Consider the following 22,118-nt stretch of genomic DNA (forward strand, 5'->3'; position numbering starts at 1 on the left):
CTCATAAATGCATTATATGGAAAAGGATGAGCAAATGAAGGGTTTGTAACACCACCAATGGTGTTAAAAAAAAAAATTAAAAAGTGAATGTTACTGTTCCTGTTGGAATACTTCAAAATATGTGTCAGAACATGAGTTACATACTGCTGAAAACCAAACAGGGGCCAGCAAGTAGAGCTGTAGGCATCTTATGATTTCTGAAATACCACTGAAGACCATCTGGAATGCCTGAGAGCAGTGTGTCCTGAGCAATATTACTTCATCCTTTATCCAGGACTGTTCAGGTTTTAGACACCACGTAGTCGTAGACTGTATTCCTTTATTTTTCTGCTCATTTTACCTGGATTGGTAGGGTGTGGTGGGCTGAGTTTCCAACAAGGCATCTTTTTCTCAACACCTTTAGGATGCAACTGCCCAAAGTTACCTTCTTACCAAAGAACAGGTCTCTCAAACGATTCCCAGCATGGGTTCAGGAGATAATTCAGACAAAGGATTATTTATAATAAATAACAGATGGCTCCCTGTTTTGAGGAATAAGAGAGAGAGGACTAAGATAGACAGAGCCCATTCCATGGTAGTGAACCTTTGGTGTCAGAGGTGGTTATGGGAGTCATGGCCAGCAGTGGTATGTCAGCATCTTTAGGACCTTCTTTCCTCATCTTCAGTGTTTTCACATTGTCTTGTGATAATAGCAGGGGTTCAGCTGTGCTTTTAACAGGGGATAATTGTTGTTATTACCATCATTTAAGGAAGAACTTTCAAATGCAAAAGTATTCTGAATCAAGAAGCTGCTAGAGGTAGAGTCCAGAGATATATTCAAGGAAAATGTTGGTACTCTTGTATCTTTTCCATAATTTCCCATAGGCATCTTCTGCTGTCCCTGTCTAAGACAGGATCCTGGTCTGGATGGACTTTTGGGCCAGTTCTCTGCTGACACTGATGTTGTGTCATTACATTAAGAGGACTCTAAGAGTACATGAAGAGAACTGATCTATATATCTGTTTGTCTTGTTTTTCTGCTTGCTTTCCTGGAAGTCCTTTCCCAGAGTCCCATCAAATCACTCAAAACACATCACAGGGAGGATGCTCTTAGTCCAGGAACACTGTAATTCCTTCAGCAGAATAATCCTTGAAGTATTTGAATGCTTTGTCCTTCCTATGCTCTACAGAGAGAAAATGTTGAATGCAGGATATAAAGGAACACAAGCAAACCAAGGTTAGGGTGGCAAATCTTGCTGATGTTCCTTTGAGCCAAAGCAGAACATGTTATAAAAGCAAACAAGGGCTGTAAAAGAGTAGTAGGAGCATTGCTCAGCTCCAGGGGTTGCCAATATTTATGTTCAGCCCCAAATTACTCATGTGCTGTGATTCTTGCAGTCATAAATTAGAAATTTCATGAGCTTGGTTGAAGAAATATAATTGGAGTTTGCCTGGAAGCTTCAGAAATGTTATGAAAGAGCTTTTGATCCGTGATGTGCAATTGCTTGAATTTGATAATAGAGAAGGAAATAGATCTCTGAGTCATCTTCAGGGAGAAAGAGAGGGAGAGCTGCTTCAGGGCAGTGGAGCAAAGAGCAGGCTCATCCATGAAGCAAGAGGATTGTTCTGAAAAGATTGGCATCAGGGATGCATCTGAAACGATGCTCTTGACAGAGGAAGGGATTTGTTGTTTTCCTGAGATTCAGAAAGTTATCAGCTTTGATCCACCTGTGGAAAAATGAGGTGCATCTGGCAAAAGAACTGGAGGGTGGATGGATCTCGTGAAGGCTTTATCTTTCCATCCTTACAATCTTTTTTTGTTGGTGAGAATGGGATTATTTGTAACTTCACCAAGAGGACAACACTACTGCTGTGTGATACAACAGAAAACAGATACTGGGTCTGTTTCCTGGCTCACCTTCACAGTGGGTCCAAGTCTGTGAACATTGGTTCTGTGAATAACTATTTTCAGAGTCTCCTGAGGCACCCAAGGGGCTTTAGTTGCAAATGTTTTAGTTTTTCTCCTCCTGCCTTTCTGGACTGTTTATTATACTGAACCAAAGCTCCTGTCACCATGGGGGGACACCATTAATGCAGTGGTTTCCAAGCCCTGACCTAATCCACAGTCCAACACCACAGGTCTCCAAACCAAAATCCTTGTCATTAGTTTTCAATTCAGAACTTGGGGATTTGCTGATCCATTGGAAAGACCAAATCCCCAAAGGCTGGAAACCACTGGACTAAGGGGTCCCCTTGTGAACACCCATGGCTTGGGCTGTGAGCGTGAAATGCTGAATTCTGCCTTCAGCTCCACCTGGTTGCTGCACTGAAGTCAATGGAGAGTTGCTTTTAAAATGCTGTTTTCTGTGGATATTGGAAGAATTTTAGACACTAAAAAACCAAACAAAGAAGAAAAAAAAATAATAAAAAAAGAAGAAGATCCTTCTCTTTGACTTCAAGTTGACTGCTTTGCACCTTGCTGCTTAACCTACACATGATCTGGGCTGATTTGCTCTGGCATCCCTTTTTAACATGTTCCTATTGCAATTCCCTCATCCCAGGCTCACTAACTCACTCCTTTTTTTAAGAAAACACAAAGCCTACTGTTTTTAAAAGGCATTGCATCCTCACCTGGGCAGACAGGCCCAGGATGTGTCATGAGAAAGTTGATTTCAGGGGGAGGAATCAGCTAGGTGAGTGGAGACAACCAAACCCATAAATACTCACCATGGTTAGAGGAATCTCTTCATAGTCTTGCATTAGGTCTCATGCAGAGTTTGGGATAAATTTTGTAGTTGCCTTGGTTGTTGATACCCATCTTGCAGGGAAAAGCTAAAAGTGGAGATGGAAAATTGCTCCAAAATTCAGGGGAGCATCAGGTCTCCCAGTGCTACCCTTTTATTGAAGGAGGAGGGTGTAGAAGTTTGTCCCCTGACCTTTTTTAAGTTCCCTGGATGGGGTAATAGTCAGGATGTTTCCCTTGTTCTATTTCTTCTGTTGCCATTGTGGGTCAGTCTCAGTTTTGGGCTGGCCAACTGATTTTCAAGTCAAATTCAGGAGAGCCTCTAAAACCATCTTGGTCACTGGAGAACCAGATTTATTTTATTTTTTTCCTTTTGAGAGAGCACAAGACACTTTGCATTTCACTCCCACAATTTAGGGAGCTGGTTTATGTCCATGAGTTGCTCCTTTTCAGCTCAGCCTTAGAGGCTCACTTCAGATCTGTGCATCCCCTGCAGCAGAATAATCTCCTGAGAGCAGCAGCAGAAGGATGGGTACAGAGCAGTTTTCCAAGTGGTTTATCCCAGCAGCTTGTGCTGTGCAGGAAAAAAATAGATTTATTCTTCTGTGAGTTAAGGAAATCAATTTAAAATTTTCAAGAAAGGCCCAGAAATCACTTTTCCCCTATTCAGAGCAACAAGAAGTGACTTATCCTGAATGTTTCATCACTTGTAAGTCAATGATTTAATGTATTAACCCCAGAGGAGTTTCCTGTAGAAGCACTGGCTGATCCTAATGCTTATAGCTTTTAACCTGCTTACCAGGGGCTCCTGCTTTGCAAAACTTGTTTTCCTAAAGTGCTTTTGAACAAGTTGAAATGATAAATCTGGTGCTAAAACGGATGCAGAGTATTTTCCCTCTTGGGGAAAAAAAAAAAAAAAAAAAAAAAAGAAACCAAACCAAACAAAGCAATAAAAAAGAAACCCAAATTCTCTCATCCTACTTTCATGTGGTTCTATCCTTCAGATTGCTTAAATCCTCCCTCACACCTTGGATAGCACAGATAAAAATTGATCTGCCATCCACTAAACTGCAAGTCATCAGGATTCATGGACTGTTTGCCATTTACAGCTTTGTCATCCCTGCTCAACTCTGGAATACTGAAGCCCTTGGACATCTGCTCCATCTACAAATGTTGCAGCTGATGTCATCTGGGAGGACTGCAAGAAAAAACATTTAAAAAAAACCCATTTAAGAGACTCCCTCTTACAAACATTGGGGATTTCATGAAATATATATTTAATTATCACCTAAGTGCAGTTCCTGTTAATTGTAATAATAAATAAAACACCTCTGCTTAGGTGTATAATCAACTGAATTAATTCCACTTTACATCAGAACTGGTGCTCTTGCTGCTTATGGATTAATCTCATTGTATTACTTGATGAGATTCTCTAAAAGTTGGGTTAAAATTACACAATATTGATTTCAGGGCTTAAAAACTCAGTGAAAATTCCTAAGCTGGGTGCAGTAAATTGTTGCAGCCTTCGGTTCATCTTCCATCACTGTAGAGTTATCACTCCACCATTTAAAAAAGGCTTGGAATCCTTGGAAAAATATTAAATAAGGATAAGTAAACAGTTATACTGTGACTGTGTAGAGAGATAAAGGTCTGAAAACAATCTTCCCCTTAAGTGACCCCAAGTATAGGCTCTGATTTCCAAACAGGTTTTGTTTAAGCCCATTTAATTCTACAGTAACTCCTTTGATTCTATTGGAAATTATCCCAGGTTTTTAGACACAGAAATGAGATGAGGCTCAGCAAAGAAAACACAGACCTTTAGCTCAGATATTGACACCAACACATGCACAAAATTATTTTTCCTTATATTGGGCTTGTTGTTTTACCCAGGGGCAGGAGAGAGCCCTTGGAAGTTAAGTGGAAGGAAAATCAGATTAAACTATTCCAACTACTATAGGAACTGTAGTGCAGTTGCACTAATCAGAAGTTATTTAACAAAGAAAAGAGACACTGTAGGTTTTCTGGGCAAGAACCATGTGATTTCATAGACATATTTTAAAGCTGAAATTCACTTTCAATCGTAGCAACTGAAAATTGCCAGAATTTATTTATTATAGGCTGCCAGGAAGATTGGAAACCAATTGCTGGACAGGTTACTTTGAGATTTAGTTAATGGGGGTCTGAGGTTTGGTTTTTTTTTGAAGGTTTAGATGTTATTGACTAAAAAGTGGAGCTTGATGTTGTATTTTCTAGACCTCAAATAGGTTCAGCAATTCAGGGTGTGTTTAGAACAGTCTCCTTCCAACAGTGTCTTAATTTTATTCCAGCAGATAGGATGGGAACCTGCCAAAAATCTCTGTTAGCTCCTCTAATGGTATCTTCCTTATTTAAAAAAATGTCAATTTTAAGAGCTTGCCAAAGCATTAAATCACTGCTTTTCTTCATATTCATCAATAGCTTCTAGTTTGTTATGGGGCAAAGGTCAGTAAAAATGGCAAATTCTGGTAAAAAAGAGGTGAAGTAGGCATAGGTGTTTTAGAAGGCTCTTCTGGGTTTTCTAGGGGGGTCTTTTTGATGCTGATTTTCTTTACTCATGAGAATGACTTTAGTTTTCATTACTATCAGCTTGGATTTTGCACTTAGTTTACCAAAGCTGGGAAAGCTTTCAGTGTTTGGGGAAATTTTTTTGTCTAGGAAGTGAAATCACAGTTTACAGAATTTCATCTCTCCAGGATTTTCCAGCTCAGGGCATTTTCAGGTTTCTCACACCATCACTACCTTATTATAGGGAAAAAAAATAATAAAAAAAAATAAGACCTTGTTTTCTAGCTTTGGCCTGCCAAAAAAAAAAAAAAAAATCAGAATCTCATGGCAGAACAAACAGATTTTGCAATATTGTTCTCCACAAAGCATTTAGTTTCAAAGCTAAATCATTTAATATTCAGAGAGCACTCTGAACTCTCATTCTTGGTCAGAGACAGTAAATATGATGCTGGAAATAACCACAGAAAGCATGGATGGGATGGTACAGTTGGTTTTTTCCACTCCAGTTTATTTTGATCAACTGAGCAAAGTTAATTTACTCATTTCAGCTTTTGCCTTTCTTTAACCCCTTGCTGTTCATACTGTTTCCTTTGTAGTCACTGAACAAGAGACTAAAGTGCCCAAGAAAACCATCATCATGTAAGTGCTGATTTTTTTTTTTTTTTTTTTTTTTGGGGTAACATTTGTGTTTTGCCTTGCTGCCTCTGCATGATCCAATAACAAGCTTGTGTTTATTGGCCATGCAAGTGTGTTCATTCCCATCCCTCCACTTCTCATGGAATTCTGTGATATGCGAAGTGACCACCTGGGAAAAAAAAAAAAAAAAAATCTTACAAAAAATAGCAGCACTGGGGTTAGATTCAGACTGAAACAGGGGGTTTTTTTAGGATATGACATGGGAAATAAATTCACTGACTACTGTTGAAGTTGCACAAGAGTTTAAGGAGGAAGATTCAGGCTCTTGATGTTGAAAAGAAACCAGCTCTGACAACTGGCTACTTGAAAAAATGTCCAAATTTAACAGGTAGATCGTAGCTCAAAGTGATTTCTTCTGCCTTTCTGCTTTAAATTCTTAAAAAAAAACAACTTTTACGACAAAGCAGAAGGATGATGGACATTTTTATCCCTTTCTGTCTCTTTTTTAATAAGATAAATTCTCTCCTGATAGAGACTTGATACTTTGAGCCTGGTTTTTATTGGGTGCATATGATGTATCTGGATTAATTGGAGCAAAAAATGGGGCTTTCTCAGTTGCATGGAGGTCTGAAGCCCATCAGCCATTAAAACCTTCGTGTAATTTCTTGGTTTTAAGCATCATTAAATGCGTAATGGAATTATTTCATGTGCTGGAAGGGAGCACGTTGTCCTGTGATGGGTCCCCAGAGCACCTCCAAGCCCATCAAACCATGTCCTGATGGAGCTGGTGACCACACAATGGTTTGTTTGGGGGCAATGCATTCCCTTAAGATTTCTGTTATTGATAAAATCAATCCTTGGCTGGGAAATGATGCTAAAGGTGATTTCTTTTCCTTCTGTTCGATGGTTAGATGTGCAAAATGACAACTAAAATATGGTTGAGAGCTGCTTGCCTTTTATCTCTTATTTTCTGTGCTGACTATTTCCTATCACCCATGAAAACTTAAATCATTTGGATCCAGGGGCTTAGAAGAAGATATTTCCCACTCCCTAATGACTTCCACCTTGAGACAGGAGAAGCAGGAAAAGTTTCTGCCCCTGCCCCTCTTCTCTTGACCAGTTGACATCTCCAGTCATTAGATTATTTTTTTTTACCCTGCAAAGACCAGAAAATGAAGGTGTTTCTGCCTGTACTATCTCAAGGACCAGGGCTCAGATAGCAATGGGAGAGTTAAATTAAGAGCTATTATTTATTATTATTATTTAATACCACGTTCAGAATTATGCCAAGAAAGCAACGAGCAGAAAGGAATCGCTCAGAGCCAGACCATGGCTAAAGCTTAGGAAATCTTCTCTGTCTACATCTCTGTGCCTGTAAATCACCTGGAGAGATGCTTTTATTTTACATCTCTCCTCAGCTCATGGTCCTCCTTTTCCTTTCATGATTTCACAGCACAAGCAGCAGCGTTTCTATTGTTTAATTAATTGTTTGATTATTGTTTAATTAATATTAGAATAGTGCAAAATACCATTAAGTTGATTTCCAAATTTCTGACTCGTTAATTCATAGAATCAGAGCATTATTTGCATTGGGAAAAACCTTTAAGGTCATCAAATCCAACCAGTACCCAGCACTGCCAGGTCTCCCCTCAGCCTCCTCTGCTCCAGGATCAACACCTCCAGCTCCCTCAGCTGCTCCTGATTTCTGCTCCAGACCTTCCCCAGCTCCATTCCCTTCTCTGGACACTCTCCAGCTCCTCAATGTCCTTCTGCTCCTCAGGGACCCAGAACTGACCCCAGGATTTGAGGTGCAGCACAAAGGGACAGTCCCTGCCCTGCTCCTGCTGGCCACACTATTGGTGACACAAGCCAGGATGCTGGTGGCCTTCTTGGCCACCTGAGCACACCCTGGTTCATATTCAGCTGCTGTCATCCAACACCCCCAGGTCCTTTTCCTCCAGGCACTTTCCATCCACTCTTCCCCAGACTACAGATTATTGCTCTGGAGAGCTGAGGAAGCAACACTTAAACTTAGGGTTGGTACATTTATGAATGGGATCACAGCAAAACAGAAATTCCCCTCCTTTTACTCATGGCTGGGGTCATCCACTCCTTTAAATGGACCTCAGCTGGAAGGGATATAGTGGTGAGGTACAGACTGGGGACAGTTCTCCAAGGGGACATTGCAATGCTCCTTAACCTGTAGTGAGCTGAGGAGCAGAAGTAGCTTTGAAGTAGCAGAAAATATCAGATAATTCAGAAACAGGGTTGAGCAGTGTAGGGCAAAGTCTGGTGCAAACACACTCAGGTTAATTCTTGTTCTCATCCCAAAATGATTTAGTTTTGTGTCATTCAGAGAGGCACCATGAAGACTCTGCATAGACCTCAAAGCTTTATAGCAGTGTCCGAGAGCAGAGAAGCCCAAGGAAGGAGAGAGGATCAGAAACAAGCTGATAAACCTGGGAGAAAGAGTAAAAGAGTTTTCCTTTTCCTGAAGGAAAGAAATTACTCAGTGGCTGATCCAGTCCTGGACTTCACCACATCCTCAAAGAGAGAGATTGATGGTGGAAAGAAATCTGATCTCCAGAGGAGAAAACAATCCCAGGCTCCAAAAGTGAGACCAAGAGATGAGAAAAGCTACAATATACTTAAGGGGATTAATATTCCATGATGGTTAGATAAAGGCATGAGGAGAAACAGGCTCTCCCTGCTCCAGGACTAATTCCATCCTGCTCTGTATCTGAAGAGCCAGAACAGAGAGAGCTGGGGAGCAGAGCTGGTGACTTCGTCACCTCTGGCTGGTGAGGAGAAGGAAAGAAAATAATGCTATTATTTTAATTCATAATAATTCCACCTCACTTTAAGCCTTGGTCTTTACACTACAATTCTTGTTTTATCCCATTGCTTGGAGCTGGGACAGAATCTCAACAAAGAAAACTATTTTTGCCTCTTAGCTCCACTGTAGAGCATCAGCTTCCTTCTTCTTGCAAGGACACCACTCTCTTTATTTTCAAGCTTTTCCATGTAAGATATGCCACTGAAAAATTTACAGGGAAAAAATCTGTGTTAAATAGACAGATTAACAGCACTGAAGTTTGAGTTTAGGTATTTCCAGCTTTTAAAGCTATTTGATTCAACTTCACCTGCACCTCATTTAAAGTTTGTCCTGGAATGGGAGCAGATTATTTTTGCCACAAGCTGTGTGTTTATGCAGGAATGCTGAGAAGTCCTGAGGGCTTTGGAGACCTCAAAAAATCTAAAGTAAGGCCAGCAGAAACATGCTGAGAAACTGTAATCATAGAATCATAGAGTCATACAATCATTTTGGTTGGAAAAGACCTTTAAGATCATCAAGTCCAGCACTGCCAAGGCCACCACTAAGGTCCCTCAGCACCACATCTCTAAAACTTTTAAATCCCTCCAGGGATGGGAACTCCATCCCTGCACCAGGCAGCCTGGGCCAGGGCCTGAAAACCTTTTCCACAAAGAAATTGTTCCCAGTCTCCAACCTAAACCTCCCCTGGAACAACTCGAGGCTGTTCCCCTGCTGTGTCTGGGGGTGGCTGTAGGATCAGGCTGTGCCTGCAGTAATTCTGAGATTGCCAACCACAGCCTGGGCTGCATCAAAAAAAGGGTGACCAGCAAGTCCAGGGAGGTTTTTCTTCCTCTCCACTCTGCTCTTGTGTAACTCTTGCTTTGGAGCACTGTGTCCATAGAGGAAGGACATGGAGCTGTTGGAGCAAGTCCAGAGGAGGCCATGGAGATGCTCAGAGGGCTGGAGCAGCTCTGGAGCCAGAATGGGAGAGGTGGGATTGCTCATCCTGGAGAAGAAAAGACTCTGGGGAGACCTTAGAGCACCTTCCAGTACAGGAAAGGTGGGGAGGGAGTTTGGGCAAAGGCCTGGAGTGATAGAATGAGGAAGAAAGGCTTTAAACTGGAAGAGGGGAGATTTAGGTCAGATTAGGAGGAAATTCTCTCCTGTGAAGGTGGTGAGACTCTGGAACAGGTTGCTCATCCCTGGAAGTTGTTAATGTCCTCTCCCTGGAAGTGATCCAGGACAGGTTTGATGGGGCTTGGAGCAACCTGGTCTAGTGGGAATGTCCCTGCCCATGGTAAGGAGTTGGAACTAAGTGATCTTCAAGGGTGTCCCTTCCAACCCAAACCAGTCTGCAATTCTGGGATTCCATAGAGAGTAAAAATAAGTACATTTTTGCATGGATAATTTCTGCAGTAAATGTTGTAACTTTCTTTTCTTGGCCTCCAAATGTTTAATGCCCTTTTAATAGAACTGCTCTGCATGTGAAAATGCAGATTTCTGGTATCAAAAGCAACAAAAACAACAAAAAAAGTTAGAGATGTCTTACATTTATTAAAGAAGACAAAACCACTGACTCTGCTGTAATGAAGGGTATTTTGTTATTGAGTTTGACAAAGCCAAGATTTGAGCTAAAGACATTCAGGAAAAGGTTAAACTTCCTGGGTGTTTAAAATCTTTGGGTGAAACTACTCTATAGGTCCAAACTAGCATAGCAGGTGGTCAACACAAGCACATGAAATATAGCAGAATCTGGAGGACATTTCTCAGCTGGATGAGCTCCTTGTGTGTTCATGCACTCGAGGAGGTTCAGGAAGCTAGGATCCACCTGAGGGAAAGAACTCTGAGGTTTCCTCTGGATCAGAAAGTAAGTGGAGATGGGCATGGGGGTGTGTGTGTTGGGTGTGCATCCCTTCCAAAAATGACACGCTTCACCCAAAGCTGCAGTGCTGACAAAACTAACCCCACTGTAGCTCCTTGCCCAACAATGGCATGTGCTGATGGAGTGTGGCTCCCTCCCCAAAAAAAAGAGTCTCATCTGCCTGCCAACTCCATTTCAACCCTTTCTGTCATCAGAGAGGAAACCATAACCACTGTGGTGAAGAACCCAAGGCAAAGGGGAAGGGTTTCTCCTGCACGTTCTTCATCAGGTCATTCTCCATCCCGGTCCCCAAGAGCAGAGGCATCTCCAGAGCCAGTTTATGTTTCAAAGATCAGGCAGCCAATCCACAGGCACGAGCAGGAGGCAACCCCCAAGTCTGCTGTCCCCATGCTTTATGTCACAGAACCAGAGGACAGGCAAGGAGCGGCAGCTAAAGATGTCGTAGAGACCCAAGTGGAAGAGAAAAAGCCCAAATGGGTCGAAGTGGAAGAAATTATTGAATTCAAGGTGAAAAAATCCCCAAAGCCTGTAAGGAAAAGAGGATCTTCCCCAGCAAAACAAGAAAAAGATGACTCTGGAGTGACAACATTCACGTTGCCCAGCTCAAGGCCCAGGCGCTCCCCAGAAGATGATCCCAACACCAACAACTCAAACAATAAATTGGTGGAACAGGCAAAATCTTTGCCTGATGACAGTCTCTCTGAAGCCAGTATCCAGCTCCTGGTGTATGCATCCGAGCAGGAAGGAGCTCAGGTCAGCAATGAAGACAGCAACTTCCCATGTGGGGCTGAACAACCGGGAAATAATTTATTTATGGATTATGGAACTGAAGGCAAGAACTTCCCCCAGGAAACAAGCTGTGATGGGTCAGATGGCACTTCCCCTCTGCTTGCCTGTGGGGGGGAGCCTTTGATCTTCAGCTTTGAGGCAACAGCTCCAAACCAGCACAAATTTCTCTTCTCCCCAGTGAGCCCAGAGGTTGCAGAGGAGGTTGATGCCTTAAATGTTTCTTGGTCTGTTGGAGAGGAGGTGCCTGAAGTCGTACACGACGTCCTTCCAGAAGAGGAGAATGTCATGATAGTTGATGAACCAGAGGAGCTACAGGCAGATGACATGAGCAACCGGGACCTCAAAATCTTAACCCACAATGGCAAAGTATTAACTCTGGAGGATCTGGAAGATTATGTCCCTGAAGAAGGAGAGACATACGGGTGCGACGAGCAGAACCGTAAGGCGGATAAACCCTGCGAGATCTCTGTGCTCCAGACAGAGATCAATGACCCAATGATTGGGAAGCCAGTGCTGCTGAATCTGGGCAGACCCGTGGTTTCTAAGCCCAGACAAAGATTTTTCAGCCAGCTTGAGGAGCACATTCCCAGGAGCATGTTCATGTCAGCAGCTAGAGTAACCGGTGTGCAGTCCGTGGGCCCCTCAAACATCTCCTTCCATGTCAGTGATGCCCACGTGGAGGTGATGCCTGGCGTGCATGCAGCAGCAGCTTCTCCTGGTCCCTCTTTCACAGTGAAACCATCTTTCTGCACTGAAGTCCAGCTCTCAGCAGACAGTGGGCAGTCAAGCTATAAAACTGAAGTTTCCACAAGAACCCTCAGCTACGGGACTGTCGGCGAGCCCGTTACCTTGCACATCAGCACAGAAGATCTCTCCCAAAGCTGAGCAGATGCAAGCGTGGCCTTCCCAGCAAACGAAAGCACTGTTTCAGAAAATAAATAAAAAAATAAAATTAAGTAACCAAAATTGTTGTAGGTGAGGGGAATTGGTGGCACAGATTACAAGGTGGCATGTACGAGGGAATACCTGTGAGGAAAATATATTTAAATAGGGTCTGTCGAGCTTTTCCAGTCTTAAAGGGAACATGTCTGTAAGAACAGTTTGTCATTTTAGAAGCTTTGGTCGAGGTGAACATATATCATTCCATAGGGGAGCACTGATGGTAGCTTTAGGAAAAGCCTAATTCTCCTGCCTATGACAGAAATATGAACAAAGAAGTGTGGTTTTGTCCAGGAACTTAAGAATTATTTCAAGCACCAATAATTTATAAATTATGGTGTGGCAAGAAGGTGAAAGCACCCAAGCTTTTCAGCATCCTTCAGCAGCCCAGGATAGGAGGACTCTTTCCAACTACAGCAATCTCCTGTCACTGTGTGCCCAAGAACCATGAAACTTCAGATTGCTTCGACTCTGCTGTACACTTCTGACACAAATTAGCTCTCTCAAAACATCTTCAGAAACCTTTCAACAGTGACAGCCTGGTTAGATTACTTAAAACTCTGCCATGGAATGAAACACAAAAAAAATACTGCGTTTACTAAGAATGCAAAGGGCTACTCAGACCCTTTGGTTGAAATCCTAATTGGACTGAAGTCAGTGGTGAAATTCCTGCTCCTTTGAGGAAGCAAGGATTTCATTGTTGTCTTCTCCTTTCAGTAAAACAAAACAAAAAGTCCAGGTTTTTTAAATGACTGCATTTTCAAGTCCACTTCCTAGCTGTCTAAAGATGTAGCTCTCATTATTCCACATTCTAGTGTAGTGGACTTATAAACTGTATCTTTTAAAACATAATTTACCTAATGTGCACCAGCAGACTGAAGTGCTGCTCTGCTGCATCTATAATCCAATCCTAACATGGATAAAGAGCCACAAATGTGGTATTTGTCAATAAATATTACTGGAAGAACATTTGGTCTCCTGTACAGGCCAGTGGTGAAGTGTATAATTGGATATAAGATTGATGGATAAATGTGCTAAGAGGAATTCACCACTGAGCTACAGCAAAGCAGCAGGAGCACAGAGACAGTTGAAAAAAAAAAGAAAAAAAAAAGGAAATTAAAGGAATATTTTTTGACATAAATGCCTGGTTTAAAAATACATCTCCACGAGGTGTGTTAGGGCTGCTTGGGAGCACTGTCAGTTGCAATTGCATCACAGTAGAGTAACCAGCTGTGTTGAGGTGTAAAGCCTTCTGGGGAGATTCTCTGGATTTTTTTTTTGTAGCTCAGCAAATAGGAAACCACCTATGTTGAGGTGTAATGCCTTCTGGGGAGTTTCTCTGGAGCTTTTGCATCTCAGCAAAAGGTTAAGGGGAAGATGCACTGAGAGTGGCCCATTCCTGTTGGCTTCACCGAACAAGGATGTTGCACTAAACCTTCAACAAATTGCTCAGCCCTGGAAAGCTGAAGGGCCCATAAATTGGTCCCAGTTGAAGCCAGGTGGAATTTGTCATTGATCTCAGTAGGACCAAGCACTGGCCCTCTCTCTCTGGCAGTGCTGTGGGGTGAAAAATCCCCGTATCCCTTCCCAGCTGAGTTGTGCAGCATCAGCAGCATAGGAAAGGTCCTCGTTTAGCTGGTGACCTGGAAATGCTCAGACCCAGGGGAATTTACTAACAAGAGCATGAAGAGAGAGGACTGAGTGAGATTGTGCTTTGTTGGTGTGTGATGTGGCTTCAGTGTTTCCCAGCCAGGTAAAATTGTGAAGGTTATTTCTGGAGTCCTCCGGGCAATGTTCCTGCTTAACAGGGATTGAATTCACAAAAGGTGCTTGTAGAAAAGAAGGCAGTGGGGTTGTTTTGTTTTGTTTTTTTTTCCTTTTTCCTTCTGTGACTGCACCTTGTTCATGCACTGACTACAATGAACATGTTGATTTCACAGCCTGTTACCTTCAACATCCAAAGAGGTTGTTATGTGTAATCCCATGTGCACTACCCTAGTGATACAGGATGCTTTTCCAGTGATTTTTGTGTGGTGAAAGAAATCAAGCCTCTTTTATGCTACTCTCCCATTTTTTATAACATCTCCTTGGTTTATACTCTTTGTTTTATAGTTAAGCAATGTGCTGGATATATATTAGTGCTTTTTTCATATATTGCACTGTATGTTGGAAAGTAACAGACCTACAACAGAGAAAGACTTTTGAAACTGATTTATTTTTTTTTTAATTGGGGCTGATTCTGACCTCAGTTATTGCAGTATCAAGCTAGAATAATGCCACATGGCTTTGATTGGGATTTACAGGTACTGCTGAGAACAGAATTTGCCCTATGATAATCTTTGAAACCATTTATCCAAAAGATACTAAAAATGTATAAAGGGAGGATGTGGAGGTTATCTTCTGTCATGGTTAATGCTCAGGTTTTTCTAAAGAAGCTGAAAGCTTGCAGTTCAGTTGGTCATAGAAGAAATAACTATACTTTTATTTGTTAGCCCAAAGTGATTAACATCTGTTTACATTTTCTCTTGAAATTTAAGCAAAAGAGAATAAATTCAAAGGACTTTTTAAATCTCATGCAGGATTTCCTTCAAAAAGTGAATGGTTTATGAAAAGTTCATTACATATAATTTCAAAATATTTTCCTAGAGGTTAAAAATAATGCTTGTAAGTGATTAAACTGTGTAGATAACTAATGAGATGTGTGGGGGTTTCTTTCTTGTAGATTCAAACATACAGAGAATGCTTTACTAAAATTCCTGCAGGTAAATGGGTATTAATAAAGTGGAAACTTCAGTTTGCTTGAGATAAAAAAATGAAAAAAAAAACCACACACCAAAAAGGAAACCAAAACCACCACACAGCAAAGCCCAAATCAAAACCATCAAATGCAAGATACGCTGTTAGATGTTGGGTTCATACCAATAAATGTCTTGCATCAGCTGTCACTGAACTCCCTGGGTTTTTGTTCTCTGTTCATAGCACTCAATAATCCATCAGATTCTCCTCTTTTCCCACCAACTTCAGCAGGAACTGGGCTGCAACCCAAGGATATGGCTCTAGCTCAGCTTCTTATGACAGCTTCACAAGTGCTGAAGTGCAAGAGCTTTTTTTTAGGTTAAAAATCCAACCCAGAGATATGAACCAATAATTCTGAGTGATGCTTATCATCTTGGCTCCTTCTTTGTGGCTGAACAGGGACTTCCAAATATGTCAGTCTTGTCTTCTTGGTTCCTGGACGTGTGGGGTGGAAATGTTGAGATTTTGGAACTGGGAAACTGTTCCTCACATATCCCTGTGGCATCTGTTTGATGCACCCAATGCCGAAGCTCCTCATAGTTTGTAACATCCCTAAAAAGGGTGGAAACAGGGATAAAAGTGTTGGTATGAGCAGAACCTGTGGTTATATCCAACCTGGGGATATGTTTGCTCTTTGGGAGATGCTGAGTGTGTTCCATGCCTGTCCAAACATTGCAGTTGTTGGGACAGAACCAGCTGGTGGCAACCACAGCAGAAACACCAGGGGAGGAAAATGTTTATCTGGGGAAATACTTAAAGCTCTTCCACTCAGCCCATGGACACTGATGGGCAGTCAAAAGGCAAAACTTGCTTTTTTCCATTAACAAACCCAGAGGTGAAATACTTCACAAGCTCTGTGCTCATGGGAAGGACACTGAAAGCAAAACCCAAGTGAGATGCTTTCAAAGGGGGATGATCCAAACACAGCTTTTTTCCAACTTTCCCTGCTGAGGGCTGCCTAGGGGAATTTACTTTCTTAAGGCCAGGAAAAGAGTAGAATCAAAACAGCTAGAGCACACATTCCTGTGTTGGTGACATCAAACACAACAGAGCCATTTGCATGAAAGTGCTCTTGCTTTTTTTCTTGGCCCACACGATGGTTTGGGTTTGCACTCCTGCTTGGCAAGCAATCACACCATGAACCTGAGGAATTAGCTTAATCTGACACACATCTTGCCTTCTTCATGGTTACTTGAGGGCTTCCCCAGGTGTCTTCTCTGCCTTTGTTCTGCCTCTTCACAATTTGCAATGGGAGATTTGATGGGGTGAGCTCCTAAGGTTCCTATGATCCCACCCTATCCTAACTTCTTCTGCCAGTGCTGAGTGGGGGTGAAGCTGTGGACTTTGTCTCCTGGGTGGCTTTTTTGCTTGAAAATCTTTTTTTTTTTCTGTGTGGGAAACTGTAGCCTCCTCTCTGCTTCCAAGACCATGAGTTTCTTGAGACAGGAGCTGGATCTTCCCTCTGTGTAGCGCACAGGCCAGGTCACTTCACTTCTAGACTATCTTGCACAGGGCAAATTTAAAAATCTCAGGTGCCTTCGAGTCCAAAGCACAGCAAAAACTATTCAAATCTTGTAAAGCAGGATAAATATATTACTCTAGAGCAAGGAGTAGTTTTCTGTCACCTTCTTGGACTTCCAGAGTCACGAAGCAGAGCATCCCTCCCTCCCTTCCTTCCAGTGCCCTTCTCCAAAATGAGGCAAGTACCTACTCAGCTCCTTCTTCCCTGTAAGATTTTCATCCTCCTTGCAGACAGGGTCTGTAGCAGTGCCCTGGGTCACTGCTGGGCTCCCCTCACTGATAAATAAAGGTATTTTTGGCAGAGCAGCCAAGGTGGGGTTGAGGTGGGAGATGGATGTTTTGTTCTGCTCTCTGGGGAGAGGTTGGAGGGGGGGGTGGTGGTGCAGTGTCCTCAACCTGCTGAGATCTCTCTTCCTGAAGCTTGTGTTGCCAGCATTCTTATTTTCAGCCTTAGCTACATTCCTCCTTGCTGAAATAAGCATTTCTGCATCAGCTCCCTTGTCTAGGAAGGGAAAACAACACAACTGCAAATATTTCCATGGGTTGGATTCTGCTGCTGGTTTGGTTTTTTGTTTTGTTTTTTTTTTACCCTGAAGAGAGAAAAGTTGTTCTTCTTGTCTGTAGGAATGACTTCCCCACAGCCAGAGATGAAGACTACTGTCCAGGCCTCACTTGAACGTGCTGATCAGGAGATCAAGACAGCCCTAAGGAAACTCTTGGACTCAGCATCCCTGTTGGTGACTCTTCCCCTGGGCATGCAAGGAGGAGCTGGTGGCCTTGGCATTCCTGGGGCTGTTCCTTCAGATCACTCAGAAACAGCAGCCAGGTCACCTGTGTTACTTCACGAAGCCAGTACCCAAACCCAGGCTGATGGAGGGCATGGTAGGTTTGGGATGAATGTGGGAAATGTCCCATGGGAGTCAAGAGAGAGACAAAAAATACTGAACGTGCCAATAATAATGATTTTCCCCTCGTTTTTCGGTTTCGTTGGTTGGAGCAGTTGAAGGTTAAGAGACAAAAGCCAAAGAAACACAGGGCTGTGGGTTGGGGTTAGGTTAGACACAAGCTTCAAGCATATTTTTGTGGGATAAGATGTTAGAAAACTGTGCCTGATGTAGTTTGGTTCATCACCTGCCCAAAATGGAGAGATTGGGGATTTTCCCTACTTTTGATCCTGGACTTGCTTCAGATTTTCTGTGGGGTGAAGGTGGGGTGGGATCCCTTCTTTGTATTTATAGAAATCATTTGGGGGTTTATTTGGTGGGGTGGGCAAGGAGGTTGCTTTTCTTCTACTGTTTGCCATGAGCAAGCTGGAGTTGTGTTCAACCCTCCTGTCTGAACAGCTGGAGGCTTTCTAGGATGATGGGAGCATCAGGCTCACCTACATTCCTCTGGCCCTGAAGCCTTGGGAGATTCCTCAACAGTTTCCATGAGATTAAAACCATTTCTGTGTGTGACTGTGCCTTCTCAGGACAAGTCTTTTGTCTTTGCAACACCAAAGCAAAGAAATAAGCTTCAACCCTTCCTCTCTTCCTTCTGCTTCTGCTATAACAAGTTGTCCAAGCTGTTTCTGTGTCAAGTCAGAGTAATGGTGTCTGCTTAAAAAGGATAATGTCAAGTATCCTTTAGCCCCCAGACTCCAGATATTGTTTAAAAAGCAAGATATTATTGCCTAAAACTTAACAAAGATAGAAGCATTTAATGGAATCAGACCCAAAATCACTGTGTTAAAAAATGACAGGGCATTAAAACCTTTTTTTCCCCTTTCTTGTAGGAAATAATCTGTGAAAATAATCCTCTGATGAAGTAGTATGAGTCAAAAATCATAAGTGTCAGTAGATGATGTCCTTGCTAATAAGTACAAAGAGAGTACAAGACTGAAGGAGATGATTTCACAGGCATTTCATGTCAGAAAACTGAACCTGTTATTTATTTGGGGAATTATTTTAGTAGGATGGAGACTTGACAGCTGTCCCTATGACCATATGCTATGGATAAAAAGAAGACAAATATTTCAGTAGTGTCAGCAATAGGAAAGCACAATCCCACAAGCCTGGGATCTCTGACCTGTCAGGAATGCCTTGAATAACCATGTTTTCCATCCCAAAAGAGCTCCTTTAGGTGACTTCTAGAAACTGGTGCTTTTTTTCCAAAAGCAGTCAGCACCAAACATCCCTAGGATGCTCCCCAAAAAGGCTTTTCCTTCCGGGGAGAAGATTCCTCTGTATTTAACCTTTTCTGCTCAGATAAAAAAGGTGATGATGCACTTTACCCTATGGGGTAACTCCAGTGGTCCAATTAAAAAACAACCAGGTACTTTCAAAATGAAGGATCAAACCAGTTCATGAAGATGTATCTGGCAAAATAATTATTAGTTCAAGTAGAACAAGACCTGAAATGCTGTCAAGCTCCACCATCCTTTTATTTCCCTTGTTCCTCAAAGCCCCAGATGCCAAACCTTCTTCTGGGGTGACACAGAGTTCTAGGAGGACATTTTCAAAGAACTCCTTGGAGGTGCACCAGTGTTTTAGGATCACCAGGTCCTTCCTATTATCACACCTCTATCCTACCCTCATATCAGTGGTACTCCCAGCCAGGGTCTGCCTTGACCACCACTTTTACACTGATGTGAGCTTCCCCATTGCACTGATGCTTGCACCAGTGAGTCAGGAGCTGCTCTCATATGCAAAGTTTAATTGAAGCATCCATGTGGATGGAGCTAATGCAGGACATCCCTGGGGGTATTTAAAAGTCAGGAAGACATGGGACCTAGTGGTGGAGCTGGCAGTGCTTGGTTAACACTTGGACTTCATCATCTGAAGGGGTTTTTCCAGCTGTCCTGGTTTGGGCCAGGATAAAGGTGATTTTCTGTCTTGTACTTTTGCTTTTAGCTAAGTCTCTTGTAAGTAGCTGCACTTACTGAAATGAACACCAGCTGAATGTGATTTCATCATAGCCATCAGCTGGAACTCAAGCACAGTTGGGTTATCTCCTATAAAAGAGGCACTGAACTCATGTTCTCCTTCCAGTCATCCTCTTTCTTCCTGTCCCTGCTTTTCCTGGCTTTGTCTGTGTTTGTTTCCCAACAGAAAAGTTGGGTTTTCCCAGGCAGCAATGTGTCCCCATCCAGTCTCTGTGATGTTATTCAATCCTTTTGCTCCATCGTGGTCTTCTCAGAAGGGACAAATTCCCCTCTGAGCTTCAGTGCTGAGGACACAGGGACTCAGCTCTGACACAGAGCAGACTGGAGATGGCTCCAAATGTTTGCTCTGGGTTTCAGGTGTGCTCTCATAGCTGTCAGGTCTAACTTGCCCTACTTCTGCTGCCAGACAAAGCTCAAAGGCAGATTCCAGCTGAAGAACCAAGTGTGCCAAAGCCCAGCCCTGGTCCTTCTCCTGAAGATGCAGCTGCTGGAGGTGAAATCCCTCAGGAACGCACCGTGCCCATTGACAGGTAAATCCTCATCCCAGGGCACAGATTTCTGAACGTGGCAGACTTTGTTATAAGAAAACCACATTTTCTGTGATGGAAGAAGTAGGGGGTGACTTGAACTGATTATTTTAGTTTTGTTGTTATTTATAAAATATATATTATTATTTATAAAATCCTGGTGACACGTTGATTGTGTGAGAAGGATAAAAAAGGTCAGAGAGAAATTAATTCCCCTTGAATCCAAGTTCTTCTCATAGTCATTTTAAGGAACTCATTATTTGTCTGGTGGTTAAACACACAGATCAGTGGCAGGGGGTAATTCTGGATCTCTGTAGTTGTACATGACTGGGTAATGATCTTTTTCTCTTGGGCTTCATGGAAGAACATCACCAGCTGGAGGAGACTGGTACAGAAGGGAAGGAGATGTGATCTGGGATGTGCACAGTGAAGTTTATATTGAGACCACTGAAAGAACGTGTGTGTATAAGACTGAGGAGAAGACCCCAACAAGTAAGGAAGAGTCTTGTTTTCCTCTCCTACACCCCATGATTTTTGTTGTTTTTTCTTTCTTGATCACTGGCTTTTTTTTGGTTTGCTTTTTTTTTTTTTTTCCTAATCCTTCCATTTCCTGAGTACTAAATGTTTACTAAGCAAAAAATCACAGTCAAGCATGGAGATACAGAGCCTAAAAGTAATGCCCCTATAGAGAAAACCAAATATATTGCTGTGATATCTCTTGCTTTGCCATCAACCTCATGTTACATCCTAGATGGCCAGTCCTGTAGGACCCATTTGAGCAGCACATCCTGCACAGGGTTGAGGTGTTGTGCCTGCAGCAAACCCTTGTGTCTCACCAGGTCCTCCCTACATGCAAGTGACAATAGAGGATGTGCAGGTCAATGCTGGGGAGTCGGCCAGATTTCAGGCAGTCATCGAAGGAACCCCTGAGCCAACTGTTCTCTGGTTTAAGGTGAGTGCAGAATTTTTTTTCTCTGTCTGAGAAGGGAGGATTGAAGAAAGGAGAGATGGCACAAAACTGGGAAGGGGTTGTGCTGCCATCCAGAGGGACCTGGAGAGGCTGGGGAATGTGGGCAGAGAGAAACCTTGTGAAATTCAACAAGGCAAATGTTGGAGGAATAACCCCTTGCACCAGGACAGGTTTGAGGATGAGCTGGTGGAAAACAGCTCAGTGGCTAAAAACCTGGGACAACAGGATGCCCATAAGCAATGAGACCTTGTGGCCAAGAAGGCCAATGTCACCCTGGGGTGCATGTCATCAGCAGGATGAGGGGGGGGCTTCTGCCTCTCTCCTCTGCCCTGGTGAGGCCCCATCCCCAGTGCTGTGCCCAGTTCTGGGCTCCCTGGTTCAGGAAGGGCAGGGAACTGCTGGAGGGGGTACAGCAAAGGACTGGGAAGATGATTAGGGGACTGGGACATCTCTATTATGAGGAAAGCCTGGGGTAGTTGGGTATTTTAAGTCTGGAGAAGAGAAGACTGAGGGGGGGTGTCAGGAGGAGGGGTCTGGTCTTCTTTCAGTGATGCCCAGGGACAGGACAAGATGTAATGGGGATAAACTTGATCCATAGGAAGTTCCATCTCAACATGAGGAGGAACTTGGTTACTTTGAGGGTGGCAGAGCACTGGAACTGCCCAAAGAGGTGGTGGTGTCTCAGTCTCTGGGGATATTCAGAACCCACCTGGACACCATCCTGTGCAACCTGCTCTGGGTCAGCCTGCCCTAGGAAATCTCCAGAACTCCCTCCCAACCCCCACCATTCTATAATTCTATGACTCTCCATAGAGATCTACCAAGATGGTTTTGGGGTCCAAGATGGGCAGGAAGGCACATTTGTTTCTACCCAAGAGCCATCAAGATGTGTGCTGTAGTTTTGTGGTCAGGGATGGGATTAAGAGTGGATTATTCCAGTTTTCAGCATGACTTCAGTCTCTGCATCATTTCTGCTGCTAATTGGTAAAATGAATATGATGAAGGACAATGAACATCCCACAGAAAAGAAGGAGAAATAACTTATTATTCCTCA

General features: G+C 42.9%; 1 protein-coding gene across 5 annotated transcripts in view; it reads left to right on the forward strand.

The window, feature by feature from the left end:
• The window catches only part of OBSCN (obscurin, cytoskeletal calmodulin and titin-interacting RhoGEF), a 216,830-nt gene that overhangs the window by 160,966 nt on the left and 33,746 nt on the right, over positions 1 to 22,118 (forward strand). For all 5 annotated transcript variants that reach the window (XM_030445973.1, XM_030445974.1, XM_030445975.1 and 2 more), the window contains 4 exons: positions 17,269 to 17,526; positions 19,974 to 20,097; positions 20,459 to 20,586; positions 20,934 to 21,046. In XM_030445973.1, coding sequence (XP_030301833.1) covers positions 17,269 to 17,526; positions 19,974 to 20,097; positions 20,459 to 20,586; positions 20,934 to 21,046 — 623 coding nt within the window. The remainder of the gene's footprint in view (positions 1 to 17,268; positions 17,527 to 19,973; positions 20,098 to 20,458; positions 20,587 to 20,933; positions 21,047 to 22,118) is intronic.

The sequence above is a fragment of the Calypte anna genome, chromosome 2 (assembly GCF_003957555.1).
Source record: "Calypte anna isolate BGI_N300 chromosome 2, bCalAnn1_v1.p, whole genome shotgun sequence".
Taxonomy (NCBI): domain Eukaryota; kingdom Metazoa; phylum Chordata; class Aves; order Apodiformes; family Trochilidae; genus Calypte; species Calypte anna.